The sequence below is a fragment of the Gobius niger genome (assembly GCF_951799975.1).
Source record: "Gobius niger genome assembly, chromosome: 3".
Taxonomy (NCBI): Eukaryota; Metazoa; Chordata; class Actinopteri; order Gobiiformes; family Gobiidae; genus Gobius; species Gobius niger.
In genome coordinates, this window is record NC_136854.1 from 19,701,072 (window position 1) to 19,726,965 (window position 25,894).

The 25,894-nt window shown below is 41.8% G+C and overlaps 2 protein-coding genes across 2 annotated transcripts in view; both read left to right on the top strand.

The window, feature by feature from the left end:
- Positions 1–8,573, top strand: part of cxxc4 (CXXC finger 4) — a 28,059-nt gene extending 19,486 nt beyond the window's left edge. The window contains exon 3 of the mRNA XM_079553874.1: positions 7,560–8,573. Coding sequence (XP_079410000.1) covers positions 7,560–7,604 — 45 coding nt within the window. The 3' untranslated portion in view covers positions 7,605–8,573. The remainder of the gene's footprint in view (positions 1–7,559) is intronic.
- ppa2 (inorganic pyrophosphatase 2) overlaps positions 1–23,972 on the top strand; it is a 104,719-nt gene extending 80,747 nt beyond the window's left edge. Inside the window, exon 13 of the mRNA XM_079553866.1 lies at positions 23,963–23,972. The gene's annotated coding sequence lies outside the window, so the exon portion shown is untranslated. The remainder of the gene's footprint in view (positions 1–23,962) is intronic.
- The last annotated feature ends 1,922 nt before the right edge of the window (positions 23,973–25,894 follow it).

The following is a 25,894-nucleotide window of genomic DNA, read 5'->3' on the forward strand; positions in this document are numbered from 1 at the left end:
TGTGAATCCCGATGTGTTCGAGATCTCACTAGCCGAGACTAAGTTTTGACCAAAATTGTGTGTACACCAAGACTAAAGCCTCATTTCCATGTAGTGGTATGGTACAGGTCTAGATGATGGCATGTTATGGTTCAGTATAGTGTAAAAAAATAGGCTTGTGTTCACCGCGATGTGTCATATTGGGGAATTTGGCCAAAGCCGACCCTAATCTTTCCTATTTTAAATTTCACGTCCCATTGATACAGTTCAGGGGGAAAACAAAGTAGAGAAAAATCTTAACTTTCTCCAATTATTCAACGACTACTTTAAAGGGACTATACAGAGTTAAAAAAAAAAAAAGTATTTTCCTCCCCCTACATGTTCCAACAATGCCCTAAGGTGTGGAATGAGCCCAGACTTATTCACCACAACTGCCTCTAAAATCCTGCACTGTCACTCAAAACGGTGTTAATTCGGTCCGAAGTGCGGTCATGCATGAGCTTAATATAGAAGCTGCAGTTACACGTATGACCTGAGGTGGCAGTAGTGAGTATAAAATGGCTAACTTGCATTTAGCCCCTTCAACAAATTTAGAATTATTGATATAGTTTTCTACTAAATAAAGATACAAAGACATGGAGAGGAGCAAAGTGGTTCAACAGCCCATAAATACATAAATAAAGGAGTATGCTAACACGCTGCTTAATGTTAGCATCATTCTATTTTCCCCTTCGGCGAAGCCACGCCCCCTTCTATGATGAGATGCCGCCTCACATTGTGATTGGATCCACAAACTCGCCGTGTTATTTTAATGTCAGAAAGGCCTTTCTTCTGGCCACCATCAAACTCATATGTTTTTGAACATTTTCACCACTTTTGGACACCTTTTAAAGAAAATAATTGGACTTTAGTTTACATGCCTTGACAGAGAAGACAGTGGACATAGAGACAGTTTTTGGTTTTATGTGGATTCCCCCAGTTATGACAGAGATAATAGCCAAAAAGTAAGACAGAAATACGAGCAGTTTGACAGTTACCATAGTTAATTGACCACCAGGGAATTTTCATTTGCCTTCTACCTCAATTTAGAAGGTTGTGAATGTGAACGCAACCTATTGAACAATTGAACACCAGTGATGAGGCCATTTTACAGGTTTTGTAAAGCCTGGCCTAGGACTGGACCAAGTACCACCTAAGAGCCTGTGGAAAAAGTAACATTATGTAGATCCATCACCACACAGTTTGAGAAGAGATCAAATTCAACTTCAATGTCTTTTACCTAAAATGCACCGAAACATCATAACATACTTATAAACTGAATTTTGAAGCCAGATAGTTTGTAATATCCGTCTTCTATATTGTAATAGTACCTAGATTTCTTAGATGGATTTGTAGTTTTCTATATGGTACGTTTTTCTTTCTATTTTTTCCAGTTTTGTTGTATGCTGGAGTGATTTCAAAAGCCCATACTTGTGTCAGAGCAGGCGACGCAGAGCGGTGCTAATTGAGCCTTCTTTGTGCCTGGTCACTGCAGTGTGCCGAGCAGAACAGACCTGGGAGTGAATCCAAGCAGCACTCAAGAGCCCCTCCGGATCGATAATGCGGGAACTTAACAAAACAGAGACATGCCGAGTGCCCGGATCAGGGCCATTATTGTCTCTGGCGAGCAGCACTTCCACCAGGGACTGATCAATGTGAGAATATGGATCCAGAAAAAAACACTCACCTCCCCTCGCGCTCGCTTTCAACTCAACCTTAAAGCACTGCATTGTTGGTTTGAAAGGGTATAACGCAAGGCCAGTCCTATTTCTCTCAGAATGTTCATGCACAGTATAAAATTAAATAGAGAGCCGTACAGATTTCTATATCAGAATTCCAATTTGATATTGCAGAACTGGAGCTTTTTGAATGTGTAAAAACATGCTTGAAAGCAGCGACTTATGCGTATAATGGAATGTGTTTGGCTCTATTCAGTCACTCTTTATCATCCGCCAATGTTTAGGACAGGGCAAAACTCCTGCAGCTGAAGAAGACTTGACAAGATTGCACCAAATGAGCCTTAATACTTACCTTGATAAAGCTTTGACTGTACACATATATGTACAGTCACTACAGCACACTACATGTATTAGTGAAATAGTGAAATCAAAGCAATAAGTTGAAGAAGACTTTTTAGAGCTTTTTACTATGTTGCTCCCTCGTCTAAAACATATATGGAGTTTGGGTATTCTTTGAATCTTCCCCGTTGGCTTGTCTTAGTGCCGAGATGATAGCTTATACAATGTTCCTCACGTTTTTCTTCGAGCTCCTCCCCTTAGCAACCACAAAGCCTTTCCTCGCAATCCATAACACAGCTCTGAGACTAGAGACAAAGGAGCTTAAAGGTGCATTATGCAACTTGTTATGTGGAAATAAAAGTTTATATTTGTGCATATTTGACCTGGTACTGACCCAGCAGCTGTATGAGTGGTCACCTTTACTTTACATCACAGCAGCCAAACAATTGATCCTGGAGCGCTGTAGAGACCACTGTGATGTAAAGTAAAGGCGTCACCCTGACCACTCATATGACATAAAAAGTTGCATGATGCACCTTTAAAGTCACTGTACCTGTTTTTTTTTTTTTTTTTTTTTTTTAAAGAGGGGGTATTGTGCTTTTTTCAATCACATAGCACCAGTCTATAGCACACTACGATGATGACGAAACCTTCTGTTGGTCTGTAAATGCAGTAAATTAGAATAACTGCCTTGTATAAAATTGCTCTCTCAAAATGGCTGTAGCGAATGTCTTGAAATAGGCCTCTGTCTCTTTAAGAACCTCTGACCCTTTCCGACACGCCCCCTCCACACACTACCTGTGGCATCAGTGGGGAGGGGGTTCTGCTGAGGAGCAGTGGTTGGTTACTCGGCTGGTGACGAAAGGTCGGAGGCGTCTCCAGGAGGTGGGGGCGTTCCTAGGAGGACTCAGGCAAACCTATCCCTAAAATGGCTGCCATCAGAGTTTTTACAGATTACTCAAAAATACGTGAATGTGCCAAGGCAACACTTCAGGCATGTTTTTATTGAGGGAATGACATAATAACATGATGTAAAGCTTGAAAAAGTCGATTTTGCATAATACACCCCCCCCCCCTTTAAGTAAAAATTAAATTAATTTGTTGTCGCCGTTAAGTATTTTGAATATGCGATGGTTTGTGTATACAGACTGTCCATGTAATGATAAAGTACTTTAAGCGATTGTTAGCTTGCAGGCTAGTTTTCAGTAGCACTATTGTAAAGGAAAGTTGACCCTGAAAGTTGTGAAACTTATTTAACAATGTCTATGAAGACTTGGGATGTTAGAAATGAAACAGTTTAAACTTTCGCCTTTTCTTTGTTGTAAACCAAAACAAATCAGGTATTGGGCTTTTAAGGAACCAAGATCCAAAAAGTATGGCTAAAGACTTTTTTCAATAAGCAGTTTTAGATCAATATAGTCTTTTCTAACCAAAAAGTGCAAGATAGTGATCAAGGAAAACGCATACTAGCCTCTTTTTAATGATTATGGAATGTCTCTCTAATACCAGAATACTTTGCAATCCTGAGCTTTTCTCTGATTACCATCATGTCCACATCTAAACTGCGGTTGTTGTTCGTCTCAGTTAAGGTACATTGTGTGCATTTGTGTGGCAGCCATAATAGATTTTGCCGGCATATTTGGAGTCCTGTCTGGAGAGGTGTCAGCGTGTGTATACCCAAAGTATTATCAGTAAGTTTAACAAAAGAAAGCAACTTGAATTCATGTCATGCAGACCTTATTTTTCAGTAGGAAGTGACAGAAACATTTATTTACACAGGGAGCCGTGGCAACGCGAGTGAAAGGGGTGCAATTAGACTGTGAAAAACGCGCGAGTGTGAGAGCGTGTTGACCTCTCAAAACGAGACGCCCGATTCATTCATGACTTTTAATTGGTGCTGATGGCGTCCCGCTGCTTCGTGCCATTATTCACCTGAGCGACCATAGCCATTGTTTAATGTAGGGGAAATAAAAGGCAAATGGAGTGAAGCTGTATGTATATAAAAGCCCATCTGATATGCACAGCTGGCTAATACATGTTTTAAAGGGACTCTAAATGCATCAGGGGGGCGGGGAAAGAGTTGAAATGTGTTCTTGTCTGTTCTTGAAATAGACATGCTGTACCTTCTGACATTATTTTTTTTAGAAATGAGAGCAATTTTACCAAGATGTTAAAAAAGCAGGAAAGAAAGAGTTGCAAAGAAGTTGGCATATCTCTGTACATATTTGCTGTACCTATGTTTATTAATTGTTTGGTCTGGTTTTCCTGGGTCTCCTCCTTTACTCCTAACTAACTAAAACTAAATAATTCTGGATAGCAAATTGAGTGATTCATTATTAAGTTATGCATATGACAAATAGCCTTGTGTCTCATATTGTTTATTGCATGTTGACTTCAGAACTGCATTCTTTATCTTTCATCATTCTACAGAGCACATATACCGACTGTGGGGTTTCCTGCTTCAATAATTAGCATGGATTTTAAGATACAGGCCTATACACTGGGATTTTCATTCATTTACTTTTTATATTAGAAGTTACTCAGGCATTAAATAGTCTTTATGGAATTGCAGACATTATAATGTAGGTAGTGTGCTCCTCTGGTCAAACCAATTGTCTTTGTAGGTGTCATTTATCTGTAAAAACCTTCCCCACTCAAAACCATTAACACTGGATTCTACTGTTCCTGTTTATTTATTTGCTTTCTTGTTTTTCTGATTATTCACTGTTCCCTTGTTCTTTGGTTGTATACTGCATCCATTTACTTTGACATTTTTAAATTTGTTATGCACCCTTGAAATCAATAAGAACACCTTTTTGAAACGATGACCATTTTATCCCAGCTCCGGCCAGTGCAAACTGTCTTGTGAGCCTTCCCTCCCATGTCTGTTCTGGTGTGTGATCGTGAATAAATGAAGTGAATAGTATTAAGTCTATGGCTTTAAATACAAGGAGATTGGAGGGAGATTACGTGCTGACACGTCCACATTTCATTAGGGGTGTGACAATATATTGATTTTGTGATATATATCGCCATATTGTGCGGGGACGATGCGATACCAATGCTTTTAATTCTGATATCGATACGTTTGATGACGTCATGCATATAAATTATTGACGTCATACATGTTAATGAGGCAGCAGAGGTCTGTAATGATCAAGTATTCAGTCGGAGCAGTAGGCGGCAGTACTTCAATTTTAAGCTCTTGGACCAAACACTGTCACACAAATACATTACTTTTAATTATAGTTTTGAAGAATAATTTGTGGTTGATTCATTTGAAACAGGACTGTGGTTTCTTGTTTATATAAATTTAAAGGGGCTAAATGCAAGTTTGCCATTTTACACTCACTACTGCCACCTCAGGCCATATGTGTAACTGCACCTTCTATATTAAGCTCGTGCATGACGGCGATTCGGACCCAAATTAACACCCTTTTGAGTGACAGTGCAGGATTTTAGAGGCAGTTGTGGTGAATATGTCTGGGCTCATTCTACACATTAGGACATGGCTGGAAAATGTAGGGGGAGGAAAATACATAATTTTAACATTTTTAAACCCCCTATAGTAAATGAAGTGATGCCGATGACAGATCAATAGGCCCGTTTTCAGTCAGTCAGGGATCATTTATTCACTTATTAATTTCCAAAAAAGGGGAACAAAGCACATGGAAACAAATGTAAATTCTGAATAATATGTTGCAGGTTAAAAAAAGGTTCAAAATGGCTTGTTTCTTCGTGATATATCGTGGGTTTTTGTTGTGCCATATATCGATTATCTCAGTATCTCAGTTATCGCTATTGTGATAACATGTATCGTGTATCGTAATGAATCGTGAGGTACCCGGAGGTTCCCACCCCCTACATTTCATAGATTGTTGAGTCTAGGAACTGAAAGTTGTTTTGAAGTTTTATAAATAGACCGTAAAGCGCGCGTTAATGTGGTATCCTGCCACGTTAACCACTAAGAAAACACCTTTTTATTATGAAACCACAAAAATGAGATTGCGGTTTTCTCCCCATTAGCACACAGCTTGAGTATATAGCCCACACTAATGTTTGGGCCAGCTCCGCAGCGCCGTAGGCTGTAAGGCTGTCTTTTTTTTCTTCTTTTTTTTATAACGTGCGCTTCATAAAGTGCACAGCTGAAGGAGGCGCCCGCTCCGCTCTTTACATCAGCATGCCTTAAAGCAGCCGCAGACGACGCGCGGTATTAAAATGTCAAATTGCCCTTCCTCTGAGACTAAAGTGATTTCAGTTGTGATTACGCACCATTTTCCCCCCCTCCTCCCCTCCTGTCCAAAAAAAAAAAAAAAAAAGGAGGGGAATCAAGCAAATGTGCTAATTGGTCATGGGGATTGCTTGGAAACTTCAGTATTTTCTGCGCGTGTGACTTTTAAATGAGTTTGGGAAGGAGAGGTTGTCAGAGCGGTGTAGAGGTTGCAGCAGGGGGGGCGAGAGGGGGGGGGGCGACTAACTGGCGGGGGCTCAAATTGAAATGATGCACTGTTCCCCCTCACTGCTGCTCCGGCGCGCAGTAATTAAATGCCTCATTGTTGTTTCTGGGGAATTTGTATTGAATATTTCATCCAGTGTAATGATTATTTGGGAGTGGGAGGGACATGGATGTAATCACCTTGGCTGCCACTTTGATGAAATACTCAGTTTAGGAGCACGGCGCAAATATTAATCCCTTATTAAAAAAAAAAAAAATGGTCCCTTTATGATTAGGTGCGTTCTAGGATATGCCATTGACGTGACCTAAGGGTGTAGAGTAACAGTGGCTTCCTCCAGAGCGTTTAAAGACAGCCGCCCCCTTAGACACATGCAGGTCAAATGGTGATTCGTTTATCATCAGAATGTACAAAGGAAAAAAACTCTCATCCCTACTACTACACACAAAAAAGTTTCCATCTACATCCAGCTAACTGTCATGATGTGGGGTCGCTGCAGTCGGTCAGGTCTAGGCTCAGCAACACTATGTGCCCAAAGAATGAGATCAGCTGAACATCTTGAACGACTAGGCTGTTCCATCAGTGGATTTCTTCTTCCCGGATGGACATATTTGGAGACGACAGTGCCAGGATGAGTTGGGCGGTTCAGGCAGCACGAGACATCGTTCTCGCACATGGAATGGCCACCACAGAGTCCAGAGCGTAACCCCATTGAGAATCTTTGGGAAGATCTCGGTGAAAACACTGGATCTTTGTGACAGCGATTGTGCGAAGTGAAAGACGGTCCAATGCAATAATAATGTGTGACCTTTTTTTTTTTGTTGGTAGAGTTTTCAGGCAGCACATTAGTTTACATTGTAATATAGTCTATTGAAAAACTGAAGCAGATGTCGAGCCAACAACTCGACCAAGGCACTCCACCATCATCTTGCATCAAAAACAGAGGAAAGCCTTATTTCACATGAATGTTTGCTTGCCATCGTTTTATATCAACAACAACGAAAAGTTTGAAGTGAATACCTAACATATTCTTCTCCTTTAACTTTCTTTCCACCTTGTGTTTCCACAGAGGACGCCAGTAAGCAACGGTGAAGCTTTCCGGTGGTTCTTCTAGTGGAGCCCGCCTTGTACACACAGACGATGGGACTCTGACTAAAAAAAAAAGTCCAGGAGCACTTGACTGGTTCAAAACGGAACCAAAAACATGTCCAAAACGTTTGGAGCAAAAGCACGGACCCTGAAGTGAACTGACAAAACAAGCTAAAGGTGTTGTTTTAAACTGTAATTTCTTTTCTGTGTAATTATTGTACTTTTTGACAGTATCATAATGTATATTTTTGGTGTCTCTGAATGTGTTCTCAATGTCATGGCTGCTGGTTTTCACAGCCTGCCCCATGTAAAGGAATCAACAGACAATCATATGACCACACAAAATCTGTCAAACATGAATGGCCAGCAAAATTTGTCAAATTTCTACAACGGCAGGCTTAGTTTAGAGCAATAATATGTTCTTTCCACAACTGATCGGAGTTACGTGGAAACCTCATTTTACTGTAGCACTGAAGGATGTTTATACCATGCACCCAACACAACTGGATTAATAATTTGAATGAACTGTAGCTGCTTGTTATATGGTTTACACGCAACAGAATGTAGCAAGCTGTAATTATACCTCTCCTAAAATACCAAAACTACTTGAACATTGCATTTACTAGACTCTGGGGCACATTGTCTGGTTCTATGGATCTAATTTAGCATTACTTAACGTTGACAGCTCTGAAGGATTAATCCCGTGTTGAGTGGTGGCTGAAGGTCACTCGCTCAGAAACAGCACCACCGTTATTCCCATGGTTTGAAACACGTATGATTGTAACTGTAGCAGTTAGACGGTGATGCCAGTAAAGGAAGTGTAGCTTATGTTAAATTCACTCAAATTTAAAGTAAGTATGCGATGTATGCTCTGAAACTAAGAACACTTCTTCAATGAGACGGACACATTCCAAAAACAAAATTCTTCAAGTTACTCATTGTCTTAAACCCTATTGTTGCATGTGTAAATGTGTTTCGGTTTTAAAGATTACTAAGAATTTGTATATTGTTGTTGTGATGCTTTTATGTGTTCAAATAAAAAAAAAGAATTGAGTAAACTGTTGGAGGAATTGTTTGATGATGAACTGCTGCAGTTCCACCCCCTGGAACTTGGTGAACAGCATTCCTATGAGCGCTTTGACCTTCCCTAGCACTACTTAAACGCCTGGCTCCAAAGAGTTTTATTTTTTTTCTAAAAATGTCTATGACCCATGTGAGAACGCTGGGCTGGGTGTCATATTTTAAACCACGCTGTTTTTTGTACAACAGCACTAAAAAGTGGAAGCCTTTTCAGTGCAGGCCTGGAGCTCTGTGGAGGCTCGTAGCCAGTCCGCCCGCCCAGCGAGTGTGGGGCTTGCCGCCTTTTTGCCTTTTTAAGGAAGGAGGAGATTGAGCAGCCATGTTGATTTCACAGACCACTCGGGTCCATTACAATGAATGGGGCTGAATGGGACCGAACGATCTCTATTTATTAAATCTATGGTTCTCACAAATGACTTGTTGAGCTGTGTTAAGAACACGAAGCCCTTAATGTGGTTTCTTTGCTATTATATCTAACTTTGAATATACTGTGTCACCACAAGATTAAACAAGCAATACTTGCGAAGTTTGGTTTTCTGCTTTTTCAGGGATTGAACCCATATTCAGTGCAGCAGCTGGTGCATCAGCCACCTCAGCCTCTCCATCATGTGTAGGCCACATAGGAGATAACCACTACAAATATTGCACATCCCTCCTAGCATCTCATCATTTGCTATGCTTGCCATATATTTATTTTGTAAGGTACAAGGTAAAAGGCTTTATTTGACATTATGCCTACAAATTGTACACCAAAATTACATAGACCAGAGAACGGGTTACTCATGAGCCACTGACTAGGCCTGTCACAATAACAAAATCTAGAGTTCGATATATTGAGGCAGGAAACTATCGCGATAAACAATATTATTGAAGGCTTGATAATACCACAGAAACAGAATCTCCTAAGCTTAAAAGTTACTGTTAGTCGTCTCTTTTCGGAAAGTACTTCTTAAAATATCCCTCAGTGAACATGAAATACAATGAGACACAGCTTACTTTGGGTAAAAAATAAAGTATTGAGTCATGCAAATGCAAATAAATGGACCGATGATAAATATTGAGCCCAAAAATGTTTTGTTCATATGTCATTTTGTGAATGAGACGAGTCGAACTGATCTAATCTGACCCCTGTGTTTTTAGAATAAGGGAAAACTGGAGAACCCAGAGCTAACTTTCAAACTTCACACAGAAAGGCACTGTTTTGGTCCTGGAAGCAAACCCAGGACCATCTCGCTGTGCCACCATGGTGTCATATTTCTATATTTTCTCCTTCCAAAGGCAGCCATGAGTTAGCCAGAGGCTTGTCCCTTGTAAATAAATGCAAGATTGAAACTTGTGTCTCTAGCCACAGGGTGCGCCTGCCTAAGCCTCAAAGTATCACGTTTATGCTACAGTTGCGACTCATAACAAAGATAACATCATGAACAAAGCAATGAATGTTTTAGATAAATCAAAACAGACAAAAATAAAACACACATTTCTTTCTTTTAGCATGTCCATAATATGTGCATGCCATTCCAAATCCACAATCAGCAATAACCATCACTTCCTCCTCTTCATAAGCGGTGGAAATGCGGCGCGGGGGGATAGGGGGGATTTGTAACAGTCCCGGTTGCCTCCCCAGTCACGTCTCCTGGAATACTAAAACGGTGCACAGAGAGGAGCGCTTCCCAGCGGCGGCAGACTTTAAAGGACTAGTGAAGTCCCGTGTGGTTTGTCATGCCGGAATGCGCTCATGGGGTATGGGGAGGGGGGAGGGGGGGATTGTCGGTATGGGCTGGGGAGGGGAGGGGGTGTGCATGACGTGAGACAGGTTCCTGAGATAGCTAGCGCGAATGAGCAATTGGCGGGTGTCGAGGTTTCTGAGCTATGGGAGGTTGCAGTTGCTCGGAAGAAGGGGAGGGGGCACGAGGACAGAGGCACATTTGGGCGGTTGCTGAGGTGGGGAGGGATGTCAGCGTGAGAGCGAGCGAGCAAATCATCCGGGACCAACTTCTCCCCTGGCTGAGCACGCTGCCATCGCCCAAATTGAGCTGCTGCTGCCTGCTTTAAGTGGCGAGCCAGCCAGGAGACACGCTCAAGTCTTCAGCCGCAGCATTACGGAGTTCAGGTGGAGAAATGCCTCCTCTCCGGTCAGAGCAGGTCGATAATGTGCATCAGGGGTGTGCTCCCGGGCCGTTCACCCACATTAAATAACATCTACAGCGGCGCACTCTAATCCGGCCACCGGCAACAACTCTGGAACTGCCTGTTAAAACCCCAAGCCCCGTGCTTATTACTTTGTCCAAACACCAGCAATAATCAAGAGAGCAAAGACAAAATGGGACAGACCTATGTGTTGTCATCTATGTAGGCTATAGTGCGTTTGCTTTTAACACATCCATGTAGGCGACCTGGAAGAGTCCATCAAACTTGCTCCAAACTTTGTAGCACTTGAAATCCGTTAGATATGAAGCATCTACTTGTAAAGCATTCTACATTTTATTAACAATTTCAGCATGGAAACAACTGTCCTGCCGTGGTATAAAATCCTTAAAGGAATAGGCCACCGTTTTTACATACTGAGATATGTTCTTACCTAACCTTAGACGAGTTAATATATACCCGTCTGGTCTTTGTTCGTGCGATCTGTCACGCAAACGGAGCACATACGCAGCCTCTCCCACATGTCATATAGCTCCAAAAAAGCTCACGATAGAAGCTACCAAGCTCTTCCACGTGTTCCCTATTTAAATAAAGTTACGTGAAGTGTTTTCATGCAAAGTATATTCACACAGAAATGTAGCATGTCGATTTTATAAGCAGATAAAAAGGGGGACTATATTGTGAGGCGTAATGATACGAGGAGCACAACGTCGGCGCAGTAACTCCTAAAGACTTTCCCCGCTCACTTCCGTCAATAACCTTTAGGAGTTACTGCGCGGACGTTGTGCTCCTCGTATCATTACGCCTCACAATATAGTCCCCCTTTTTATCTGCTTATAAAATCGACATGCTACATTTCTGTGTAAATATACTTCGCTTGAAAACACTTCACATAACTTTATTTAAATAGGGAACACGTGGAAGAGCTTGGTAGCTTCTATCGTGAGCTTTTTTGGAGCTATATGACATGTGGGAGAGGCTGCGTATGTGCTCCGTTTGCGTGACAGAGCGCACGGACAAAGACCAGACGGGGATATATTAACTCGTCTAAGGTTAGGTAAGAACATATCTCAGTATGTAAAAACGGTGGCCTATTCCTTTAAGCATGAATCTATATTGAAAACAAGCAGTTCCTTCTTAGCTCATTCCAGATTAATTTATTCAATGACCACCAACAAAAGGGTCCTCATTTGAGCACACACAGTTTACGTTGTGCCGATGGAAGCTCGAAATATGGCTGCTTGTTAAACAGCTGATCTGTTCTGATCTGAAGATTTTTTTTATTTATTTTTTCTGGCTGTGGACTTGATTTGAACCCTGTTGGATAAACACTTTAAAAAAAAACGTACTGTTTATAGATGGTTGAGTCACTTTGCTAGACTAGCTGTGCAGGCAAGTTTTGTGGGAATAAGCTCCCAGTGATCTCATGGATGGAAGCCCCATCCACACAAGCTCATCATTACTGGGTCCTTAGGTCATCTCTGCATCTCAACCTCCAGCCAATGTTGCCTCTCCATACTTCTCTGAGCTCTGTTAGGGTAAATAAAGTCTGTCAAAAAAAAAGAAAAAAAAAATCCCAGTCAAACAAGTTGCCATGCCAGGGCCTTTCCGTGCCAGGGGTTAGTGGGCCAATCACACGTGTTTACCCTCTGTGTGTCCCCGGCCGGGATGCAGCGGCGCTCTCATAATCCCTTTAGGGAGTAGGAATCAAAAACGCCCGTCTTACTCTCTGGCATATTTGTCTGCAGAATCCGCACCCCTTCCCCATAAAGGACAGAGGCGAATGAAAGCAATACGGGGGGATTATTGAACGGCGAGAGTTAAATGTCTTCACAGTCTCTAATTAAACAAGCGCTTTAATTAAAATGAACGTGATTGGAGAATTTCAAGGTGATCTGACGCTTTATTTATCCTTCAATAACTTGCAATAAATCACGATTTCTCCCACACTGAGAGAGGCACATGAACACACCACACACACACACACACACACACGCACACACCACACACACACACACACACACACACACACACACACACACACACACACACACACACAGACACACACACAGACACACACACCCACACACCCACACAGGCAGGACACAGAACGAGGCCGCGAGAGAACAACGCACACCGCCACTCCCCACCTTGTCTTTCATTATTTATTTACTGTCTGCAGTTTTTCCATGGCACGCATATTGATGCGGAGAAAGCAGGGTGTGAGTGCGTGTCAGAATCATTTCCTGACGAGGGAGACAAGGTGGAAGTAATCAGCAGAGCGCTGATGCAATATGACAGCCCCTAGAACCGCTGGTACACACTTAAGAGCAGGAGGCACAGGAAAAACATCCCCCACTCAGGAGCCAAAGAACAGCCAAGAATCGCACACGCCACACTCGCGGGAAAGTACATTTATCCAACTTGGCAAAGTTTGCGGTGAGAGAGCCGCATTTTTGAGCTGTTGTGTCTAGAGTTCCTCGCTGAAATTCTCTGCTCTGAGTTGAAACGTTTCCAGACACTTTTTTTCCTGTTAGATGTTGCATTAACTGTCAGTTTTGTAGACCATTTCAGAAAATTCACTTTCAATTGCCCCTTTGCAAAATCACATCAAGTTACAGTATGCTCTTCCTTTTTTTTTTTATTTCAAGTTTTTTCCAAATCATTATTAAGATGTTGACTGTGAATTAGATGACAGCTGTTTTGTGTGCTACTTTATAGCTACATGCTAACAGAAAGGTAATATACAGTGGGGAAAAAAAGTATTTGGTCAGTTTCACATAGACATTGTATTGGATTTTGGCCAAATACTTTTTTTTTTTCCACTGTATACTGCATATACATTACACTGACTTCTAGAGTAGCCTATACAGTGCATAAAAACAAAAAGATTTTTAACAATCCCGGCCAAAATGATCTTACATTTTTTTTATTTACCACCATTTTTTATTTCACATTCACACATGCCGGAAAATATGTTCAAATTGCACATAAGCCTCTTCAGTGGGCGCAGGAAAAGTGGATACACATTAACTTGATCTTGCCTGAAGTTATAGATTAGCCTACTTCTAACACGCTCTTTCATGCAAAGGTTTTAAAAGTAGTCATATGGACTGGGTTAGATTACAGTGATTAGTCAGACGCTCGGCTCCCCTGTATACTCTCTATCTTTTTAAAATCTCGCCCCATTCTATCTCTGCCTCTCCGCACAAACACAGCACATGCATATATTGTACATGCGCTTCCTCCATCTCCTGACAGCACAACACTTCCTGCACGCCGTAATTGATGAATGTGGGAGACGGTGTGTTTAGGGTCCCCTCCCTGTGTGGTTTCTTCGATTCTCGCACACACATGCATGCGCTCGCAGGTATAAACAGGCAGAGGTGATTGATGGATTGGGCCGTTGGGTTTGGTGACGGCTGGTGGTGACATTTCTCCACATCATGTCAGCGGGCTTGGCAGAGTGAGCGCTCAGGGATTAGGTAATCAAAGTGAGCGGGCCGCAGCCAGGGTGGAGCCTGGAACACGCGCAACTCCATGGACTTTCACCAAGTATGGGGAACTTTAGGGAACTTTGAGAGCTTCAAATGGGTTGAGCTGCTGATTTGTGTAAGAAGCTTTGGTCAGTATACGCTTTATTTGAAAGGACGGTTTTGCAGGGAAGAGGGTGAAGAGTCAGGATAGACAATCAGCCCGTTTGGACTTTTAGAGAGCATCAAAATATGGGATGTTGAAAGGTGGAAGAAAGTTTTATCCATACGTTTTTCCACAGGACTTGGCTACAGTTCACAGTGCTTGCAGGACAACGGACTTCTTCCAGGAGGAGAACATCACTCTTTTGGACAACCCTGCGTGTTCTCCCGATCTAAATCCAATTGAGAGCCTTTGGGGATGGATAGCAAGGGAAGTTTACACAAACTGACTGCTGCAACAAAGTTTTTAAGTGATCGACAATGTAAGTGGAGATACTCATTAATGAGTACATGTTTGGAACTTTGATTACTGTTTGAGAGGGTTTCGTTTTTTTATAAGTGTGGTCCTAAACTTTTGATCAGCTGCAATTTAATTGTTTTCAATGAAAGGTTCACTCTTTTTCTCTCTCTCTCTCACACTTTTCTTCTTGTTGCATATTGAAGTTCTACTGGAACCTTGTTAAAGGGGCTATATGCAAATATACTCACTACTGCTACCTCAGGCCATACGTGTATCTGCACCTTCTATATTAATTTGTGCATGACAGCAATTCGGACCGAAGTAACTATTTGAATGACAGGGCAGGATTATAGAGGCAGTTGTGGTGAACAGGTCTGAGCTCATTCTACACCTTAGGACATTGCTGGAACATGTAGAGGGAGGAAAATACATGATTTCAACATTTTTAAACTCCGTATAGTCCCTTTAAGATCCAGTCATGCAAAATCTGATTTTTTTGCCATCTTTCCACTGATCGGTTCTTAGCAAGAGCAGAAATGTCTCCCACTTGACGAAGCCCAGGTCCCGCCAATTTATTTATTCTTTATTTTACCAGGTAAGTCAAAAGAGATTCAATTCTCATTTACAAGGACGACCTGGCCAAGGTGCATCAGTAAACAGTACAGTCAAGGCATAAAAACACAGTTAACAAAACAAACTAAAGGAATTTACAGTAAAAACATGAAAAACATGTGCACTGATCCTGGAATATTGGAGAAATTGAGAAAAGATGCAATTTACACAAATGAAGTGAGTTTTAAAGTTTGCTGTAAATGATTCCAGTCTTTAGAAGCAGAGAACTGACAAGAGAATTGACCAAAGGATGTGCGAACTCTGGGAACAGAGAGGTTTATGCAACTATTGGAGTGAAGCGCGTGTCTGGGGTTATGGATGTTTAACAGAGACGTGAGGTATGACGGGTGTTTGCCAGTTAAAGATTTGTAAATAAACAGCAACCAATGAGTTTGCCTGTGAATATGGAGGGAAGGCCATTCCACTATAGCTCACAGCCCGCATCACAGTCTGAGAACCACTGACCTCAGCCATTGTGCTCCCCACACAGTCTCATCCATGCAAAAGGCTCAATAGTGACATTAAAGACTGTTCTATTTGTGAAGAGGTTTTGAATTCAATGACACTTCAAAAAGATGTCACAGAATGACGGCCCTCGGTCCGGATCCAGATCCAGGCACCAACCCGTCCAGACCCAATTCTTAGATTGATACAGACGGCATCTCTGGAATTGCTCATACAGTATATGTCATGTTTGAAGCAGTTGAGGGGCAAAACAAAGAGGAGGAAAATCTAAACTTTCTATAGGTTAATTACTCCCAAACTACTTTAACAAATGCTGAATTATGAATAATTTTCTAGCCAACAAAGATACAAAGGCACAGAGAGGAGCAAAGTAGTTCAATAGCCCACAATTATAACAGAGAATGCTAATATGATGGCGTGCTGGCCACAAAGGCCAGCAGCCCCGAATGTCCTGAAGTGTGGCCTTTTATAGGTGTGGCTGCAACAGGTGGTTGATTAGGGGCCAGGTGTTCGGATGCCGCACCAATCAGGACCAGGGACGAGCAGCCAACCAGAACAGAGCTGGAACCCAGTCCTCCAATCCCAGGCCAGAGCTCTCACAGCCAGGTTTACAGTGTTACTCAGACCTACAGCGGCAGAAGAGAGGAGAGCGGCGAGCTTCCATTCATTCCCTGTGCTGCCTGGCGACCGGAAAGAAGCCTCCGGAAATCCACAGGAGAGCGGCGAGATACGGGCGGCTGGAGCGGCGACTAGCATTAAAACAATTTCAACGCTATGCAAATACAGAGCCATTTCCGGTGGCGACCACCAACCACAGAACAAGATCTGACAGACACCTGTGCGTAATGGCTCATGCGCAAAAGCTGCATCTCAAACCCACCTCCACGTGCTCCTGCACAAGGGGGGCTGGCGAAGGAAGTAGAGCAAGCTGAGCGACGGAAAGCGTTTTTTTCCGCTTGGTGTGAGCCCGGCGTTAAGCCACACAAACAAACTAACACAAGGGGTGTAACACGAGGCCTGGGGCCGTAACACTAACGCTAACTATGACTGCTGATTTTTCGCTTCTACTGAACAAACTGCTGTGAAAAAACATCCATACGGGCCCGTTTTAGAGTTGACTTTATTGATGTGTGATGATAAATAAGTTTATATTCTACCAGAACATGCCTAAAAAGACTGAAAATGGTGTTTCCCAAAACATACTTCCAGAATTGGGACAGGGCGGCTGACGTCATTTTCAGACCAAAACTTTAAAAAGTTGAAGGTAATTTCGTCAGGCCCTGTGAAAAAAAAAGTAGTAGTTAATGAGTTAACGTTAAAACACGTGAAAATAAATGTATATTGAATATTAGTAATTTATTTGAGCTCGAGTGTGTAGCCAACTGGTAACTGGTAAGTTTTATGTTTTTATACATCCCAAGTTTTGTTGAAGTGAAAAGTTGATATTGGATTTATATGAATGACAGCACAAAAAAAAGTAATGAAATTGTTAGCATAATCTCCGTAAATACTGATGCGCAAATCATCGTAATATTGCTTCACCAGATATTTATGCTTCTTTCCAACATAGCAAACCTTGATTGTATTTACACATATACAGCATGAGAAAATAAAAAAATATTTCATTAAAAGTATTTTTTTTCCGGCACAAGATCCGCAGATGCAACCATTTTTCTGTCTCTTTGGTTTGTACCGCAAAGAATTATGGGCAATATGCTTCGCCAAAGTCCGCTTGGATGCGGGCTTCGGTGAAGTGTGGATCAGGGGCGTAAAGGGGGCGGTGCAAATGAGGGGTGCGAGGGTGGAAGTGCGAGTATTGGGTCAGGGCCTGTATATCCAAACTTTGAACCCGGCCTCTTTGTCTCACTCAGGCTCTTTCCGAAACCGCTTCCCCCTTACTTTTGCAACCCACTTCCACTAATTCCTCTGTGAAGGCACCTACAGAAGGTCCTTCAGAGCACTTGGAGCTGTGGCAATCCCTTTTCTCACGCTAACTACAGCCCAGTTGAACAGAAAGTGTCCAGAGTGTCAAGGAGCTCAGCTTCTTGACACTTTTAATTAAAAAAAAAGCCAAGGAATAACTGAAATACAGTTCGCTAAACTTTTAAATCCAAGAACACCCTTATAATCTAATTAAATATGCACACACGCGATCATCTACCGATCACGAATGTTTAAATTTAAAAAAAGAGCAACATGCAGGTGTGAACAGGGTTGTGAGGTCCCAGCAGCTAAACTCGCCCAAAATTAACAGAAAAAACGCCATCCATTAGTAACATTAAGTAATATATGGGCATTCAATGCAAAGTAATTATTATTAGATTTAATTAAGCTTTAAAATCCCCATATAACCGTAAATTGACCCTGTATATATTTTTTTAACTTATTTTTATTTTGACCTCAGCAAATTCAGGACCCCTGTGCTAGACTGCATGCACAGCATGTACTGGCACTTTCTCAACAAAGACGTGAATCTCAGGATGAATAGGTGCATAGTGCTTACATTCTTACCAGAAGAGAAGCTGAGACTCATTTGTAAAGCCTCATCTGTTGCATTACCTTCAGTAGCCAACTCCACCATTAGCAAATTACAACTTCTCCAAAGCACTGCACCTTGGTTATTGGCCATGACAAGGACATTAAATTACACTACAGGTTGAAAGTAAAGAAAGAACTCTTGCAAAAAGTTACAGCGGGGGAAAAAAGTGAGTACACCCTTTGGCATTTCTTACATTTCTGCCTTAATTGCTCATAAAATGTGATCTGATCTGTATTAAAACACAAGAATGAGTGTCTGATTAAACTACTACTACCCAAACATTTTATCATATTTTTTATTTTTTAATTATTTATTTTAGGACAGCAAGGAATAAGTGAGTGAACCTCCTGGCTAAGGATCCTGCAAGAGCTTATTAGACAAATGTTTGCAGACATTTAGAGTCAGGTGTGAGCCAACCTGAAGTCCAGTCACTGAGGTGTGGCTTAAAGCTGCCCTCGCCACTGATAAACACACACTGGTTAAGAAGACCTACGATCAAGAATTGTTGATTTGTAAATAGCTGGAGAAGGTTACAGAACCATCTCTAAAAGTCTTGATGTTCATAAATCCATGGTGGGCGGCACAGTAGCACAGTGGTTAGCGCTTGTGCTTCACAGCTAGAAGGTCCGATATTCATTCCCACCTGGATTGGGTCTTTCTGTGTGGAGTTTTCATGTTCTCCTTTTGAAACATGGAATGGCCATTGCTGCCTAAAAAAAAAATTCTGCATGTTTGAAGTTTGTGAAAGAGCACTTGGATGCTCCACAGCACTACTGATAAAATATTCTGTGGACTGATGAAACCAAAGTTAGATAGTTTGGGAGGAACACACAACGTCATGTGTGGAGGAAAAATGGAACAGCACACCAACGTCAAAACCCTATCCTCACTGTGAAGTATGATGGAGGGAGTATCATGGTGTGGGGCTGCTTTACTGCCTCAGGGCCTGGGCAACGTGCTACAATCAATGAAAACAATTAATTCACAAGTTTATCAAGATATTTTTGCAGAAAAGCTTGTCAGTCTAACAGCTGAAGCTCAAAAGAGGATGGGAGCTGCAACACGACAATGACCCAAAGCACAAGCGCAAATCCACTTCAGAATGGTTTCAGAAAAATAAAATATGTGTTCTGGAACGTCCCAGTCAAAGTTCTGACCTAAACCCGATTGAGATGCTGTGGCCTGACCTCAAGAAAGTTATTCAAGTGAGATTCCAAACATCCAAGGAATCTCACTTAACTGCAACAGTTTTGTAAAGAGAAATGGTCCAAGATTCACCCTAATTGTTGTGCATGTCTAATCTGCAGCTACCAGAAACATCAAGAAAATCAAGGGTGTACTCACTTATTCCACGCTGTCCTGTGAATGTTTACATGTTATGGCCAATAAAAATATGATAAAATGTAAATGTTTCTTTGGTATTAGTTTAAGCAGACACTGTTTACTAATTTTTGTGATTTTAATAAAAATCAGACCACATTTTATGAGCAATTTAAGCAGAAATGTAAGAAATTCCAAAGGGTGTACTAATTTTTTCCTCCCACTGTGTACGAGAATGCACAGGTGTTTGAGTGGTTCATGGAAAGAAGCCTTGTTGGCCCATCCTGTGGACTATTTCTGTGGGAAATTAAAACAGGTAAGTATGACTACAATTCTGTAGACCTCGGTATGCATTCTCCTTCCAACAAAATGTGTCACTGCTGTTTTGGATAAAATAGTTACAACTCTGCAACAATTCAAAATAATATGCAAATATTTTGCCTCTGGTAAAATGTCTCCTCACCTCCTCCAAGATTTAACACGGCAAAACAATGTTCTCTGATCCTTAACACATCGCCTCAGTCACGGCATTTATTTTCCCATTGATCAAGTGTCAGAAATGCTACAAACTATTACTAACCGGCACAGTTCATGGCTTAAAGCTCAAAGTATTCCAGTTTTATTCCATATACTGTGAAGTACATAGTTTATCCGTTGAATTGTAAATGACATAAGGCCAGTGGAAGACAAAACAATTCAACATTTGTGCTGCTACAGCTGAAGGGCTTCTTTCACTGATCTCTTTCATAATGGCATGGATTTGAGTCATTAAAGAGACTTTAGAGTATGCATTGATCCCTCTTTTAATGAGACAATCTATTGGGCTGCTGTGGCCTTCGCACTCTTTCACCTACACGACTTGTTGAAAAGGAAAGTTTTAACTGAAGTAGGATTGCACGCGTTATGTTAGTGGAAGCATGTCAGTCTTGCATCGGCAAAAGAGAAAATGCCATTACTCACGGGGTGTTTATCTTAAGTTCCTTTAAGGCTCTTTTTGTGGTTGTTTGTTCTTCCTGCAGATACAACAGGGGACATCCGGACTCCTTTTGGAAGTTCTAGATTGGGTCTGCCTCTGCATGGTGAGACGAGATCAAAACAGGTTTTAACTTCATTTAGGGATACATTGAGTTAATGTGAGAATTCCTGTTATGATTGGGTGTTTGATTGACTCTGTGCATAACTTCAACCACCGCTCTGCCCAAGAAGTGACTTCCTGTTTCGATCCAGCACACCAAAATAAAAGCACCATCTTATCTTATTCATTAGTTCAACTTTCTTTCTGCCTAACTATTAACAGACAAATTATATTATTGTAATGTTGCAAGTACCTGCTAAACTAATCAATGAGACTTAATAAGACTTTTATTTTGGCAAGCTGGATCGAAACAGGATGTCACTTCTTGGGCGGCGTTGTTGTGATTTCAAGATAAGTCAATTGTAGCTTGCGTCATAAATATACAAATGTCTTTTCTATTCTAATATGTGGACATGATACTGTTCCTAGAAAACACTCATAACATGTAAACTACTCATTTACTGTAATAGGAACAAGACCAGCTCCTTACAAATCGATCCGTAGAATGTGAAGGCCTTTATGCGGCGTTGGTTTCCTCTGGGTGTTCCTGTTTTCTCCAACCTGAAAACAAAAATACGTCTGAATAAGTACATTTCTAGCGCCTTGGGAACATTCAGATCTGGGTCAAATATAGACACAAATTGCCCCGTGAATGACAATACCTTACTGATCTGTACGAGCGAATCCATGGTGAATATTGGAGAATTCTGGCCTGTATGTTGAGTCCAGGTGTCACGTCCCATTGGGGTCAGATCTTTGTGGCTACATTTACCAAAGCAAACAGCACAGAGGAGCGGAGCACTTCAGCTGTCAGTCCACATCACTGCATTATCACATCCTGTCCCTCAGCCCCTGTACTACCAACACACTTCTTTCAACATTCACATGTGCAAGGTACCCTGTTTTTCTTTTTCCTCCCAATGACGGCATTTTTTTAGACTACAGATTCCTTTATAATTGTCAATAGCGCCAAGAGAGAGAGAGAAGAACACTGTGAGCAGGTAATGGCAGACGTGGTCCTGCAGCTGATGACTGTCGCTGACTTCGGCTTCCCTGCAGCGAATTACCCCTGTGCTTCACCTCTGCACATAGGGCACAGTCCGAATGGCACAAAGATATATCCGCGGCACACGGGGGTCCCTTGAGAGCCGACTGACACCAGGCAGTCGCTCGGGTGCTCCTCAGCTGAGTGATTAATAACCTCTGTGGCCCCTAATCTCTCCATCATCTATCTATGTAAATGCCCTCGGACCCGCCGCGCCAGCTTTCTCTGACTGATGGCTGTTCCACTGCACTGGGCGCGCTCAGATGTGTTAGCAGCCCAGTCCTAACGTGCTGAGTGCGTGTGTTTGTGTGTGTGTGTGTGTGTGTGTGTGTGTGTGTGTGTGTGTGTGGAGAAGATAAGATGAGAAAGTCATACGGTCTTACCAGAAGAGCTGAACAAACCTATGCAATAGAACAGTAATGTGTAGAATCCCTTTGCACGCAGAAACATGAATGCAATACACTGAAAATAGCATTCGTTTGCTTATCTCGCAGTAGTTTTCACAGCAGAGTTTCACGAACAAAATCAGTTTAAATGAATCAATTCAAAGTGCTACAATTTTAATGTTTGACATGAATTCATTGATGTCTAAATTAGGTATAAATTAAAGAGCCAAATGTTTATAGCGATACTTTCCGTTTATGCCTGGCAAGATTATTTTTGCTGGAATCTGAATGAGTAAAGCCTTAGAAAATGAAGACTCGGTTACATGGGGATTGTTTAAAATCAGAGGAATATGTTGTGTAAATCCTTGTTTAAGTCCTGATCGAGGTCTGGTAAGACACCACAAGCAAGGAACGCCACAAGAAAAAAACTGATAAGGGGGAACCACTTGGGTCAAGCCTCCCCAAACTCAAATCAGGATCTAATCTGGAAAACAGTCCCGGAGTTTGTTTTTTGTGACTAAAACAAATCAAATCTTCATCCAAGTGAAACTATACTATGTGCTGAAAGATTGTACGTTTAAGATGCGGTATTGTTCATTTGTGAATCTACAGCGGCGGTTAGAGCGGGGGATGGAGGAGCGGGACGGGCCTTATGCGTTGTGTTTTTAACCATCCCCTCCCACAGGCAATTTGGGGCTCAAAGACAGATAACAAGGGAGTTATGAAAAGGTCAAGGAGCAGGCTAGTCATAATCTACGTCTGAGTCCGTCTGATAAGAGCAGACAAAGAGCAGCTGAATACCTTTGAGACAATACATCCTGCTGTGTCGCGCGCATCACTCTGTTTATATTTTTGTACAAATCTCAACATACCAGGAGTGGGGAAGATTGGTTGGTGGTAGGATGTTTTTGTTTGTTTCTTTGAGTTCATGTCAAAAGATGGGGGAGGAAAAAATGGGTAAATATATAACTTAAGTATTGGAGAAAACGTCATTATCTTAACCTTCTAACTGTTGTAAAAGATAATCTTGACGACTGAACTCCACTTAAGTCCATAGTTGCTCAAATTCCTGTAAAGCCTGTACAGCTCTATGCTGTTTTTTATGAAGTAAAAGTAGCACATATGGCACAAGAGGGAAACCTATGATAAGGCCAAAATAGTGGGTATGGGAACATTTTCTGAAGGACTTAAAGGGGGGGTATTATGCAAAATCGACTTTTTCCAGCTTTACATCATGTTATTAAATCATTCCCTCATTAAAACCATGCCTGAAGTGTTGCCTTGGCACATTCACGTATTTTCGAGTAATCTGTAAAAACTCTGATGGCAGCCATTTTAGGGATAAAACGCCCGATTCCTTCTGGGAACGCCTCGACCGCCTGGAGACACCCCGATCCTTTCGTCACCAGCCGAGTAACCAACCACTGCTCCTCAGCAGAACCCCCTCCCCGCAGTGTCCAGCCCTAAGATGTAAACAGAGTCATCATGGAGGATTAGCTTCATGTGTTGTGAACCGGAGCCACAGCAGACTTTTACAAAGACACACATCAGTGTTTCTGTTACCGAAACACCCAGGATTAAAACTGGTGACAAGAACACTTATTTCAGTGTCTGGTTCTGCGCTGGGCCTTGATGATGCACAGAGCCTCCGGAGAAAGCTAATGCTAAGCTAAACCTCGAGTCATCACGTGAAAACGAGAAATATGCACAAATAGTCAATAAAACCACCACACACATAAAGAACCGTTTAACAATGATCACACACGGAGCCAGGCTTGTTGATTTGGAAGTTTATTGCTCACATTTCATCTACAATGGGTCATAGCCGAGTGGCTTTCTCCCGGAGCTAACAAGCTAGCCGCGTCCACCTGCACAGATAATGTCCGTCTTTTGAATCGTATGGGCTCCTGCAGATCCTGGTGTAGTCCATGAGGGTATAGTTAGAGATCCATAGGGCATGGCAGATGCAAAGAGATAACCTCCAAACAGCAGTTATTTTCCAGGCAAGAGCCCCTTCCAAGCGTCCGGTGTGGAAGGTTCGTCTCCAAATAATATCCTGTGTGGCCATTGTTCACAAAGTGATAAACAGTAGCTCCTTTCCAACAATTAAAATTAAAATGCACCAATCGTAGTTTCAATACTGTTGAGAAAACGAGCGGAGTGTTGTGATGCCAGACAGCGTGTGGAGGGGGCGTGTCGGAAAGGGTCAGGGAGCGTCTTAAAGAGACAGGGGCCTATTTCAAGACGTTTAGGGCATCCATTTTAAAAGAGCAATTTTATACACAGCAGTTATTTTAATTTACTGCATTTACAGACCAACAGAAGGTTTCGTCATCATTGTAGTGTGCTATAGACTGGTGCTATGTGGCTGAAAAAAGCATAATACCCCCTCTTTAAGAATATTTTGGTGTTTTGGGAGTAATTTCAGGTGCTTTTATTCTTGAAGGATGTTTGTTGCAGGTGTCATTTACACAAAAAACACATTTTCCACCCTTGGGCCTGACATTGCCTATATCTGTATAAACCTTGGCATCATGAGGCGCCACCGTTAGCAACAAGACCTTATAACAAGGTTAACCGTGGCCTTAATGGCGGGGATAAACCTGATGTGATTCGATAATTATCAAGCTATCTCAATCTTGTAATTGATAATTACAGCTGTCTGATTGTGGGCTAATTACAATGCAGCCGAAATGAAAACAGACACATATTGATTGGGAGCGAGATGCTGGTGAGATCTGTATTCCCCCTTGTGTCAAACTGCTGCTATAAGAAGGATAAACAGGAAGATAAACACATCCTCATAACATCTGTGTTCAATAGTTTGGGTTCACGATCTTGATGGATAATGTTAGAAAAGGAGACATGAGCTAATGTGAGAGTCATGTATTTTGAAAGAATATCCAGAAATGTTGTGTTTTGTTAGGGATTGGTCCCACAAACCTTTCATATTGACTTTATGGTTTTCAACAGACAACAATCACACTTAATGCCATAGTAAAAGAAAACAAAAAATAGCATGTTTTTGTTGACAAGGAAGACGTTACTTCATAAACCAGGAAGTTTGCTTGGTGGTCAAAAGACAGGAGGGCCGAAGCTCCAGATATCAAACACCATTCAGTACAACTGTATCACACACGGCCTAATAGAGAGGTCTGTCCTCTGCCTGAATTGGAAAACTATTGGCTCCTTATACTGTTATGACCTCTCATCAACCCCACATATTTTGACTTGGGTTTTAAGATCATGGACCCGATTTTGAGTTTCTACACGCAGACTATAGCACTTATAACATTTTGTGCTTCGTGGGAGCGCCCTTGAGATCTTAATTTAAGTTGAAAGTACGTGGGGTGGAGAAACACTTATGGCCATGGCCTAATAAAGGTCTTGCCACCCCATTGATGTCATTTAATGTCTCTCATCTGCTCTAGATGCTACTTGGGGGCTGACAGGGCAAAGAATTACAACAACAACTTTATAGCTAAATACGGAGCCAGGTGCCAACTCCATGGCCCCCAAGATGCTGATTTTTTTTTAAATGTATAATTATGTTTTTTTTTTTACAAAAGTTTTACTTGAGTTAGAAACCCCCTATTTATATTAAGGACAATGCTACTATTTGTATATAATTTTGGGAGACTCAGCCTGCATCTTTGTAAAATGTGTTGCCACCCCCAAAATGATCCCTGACCCTTCTTGCCACCCCTGGAAC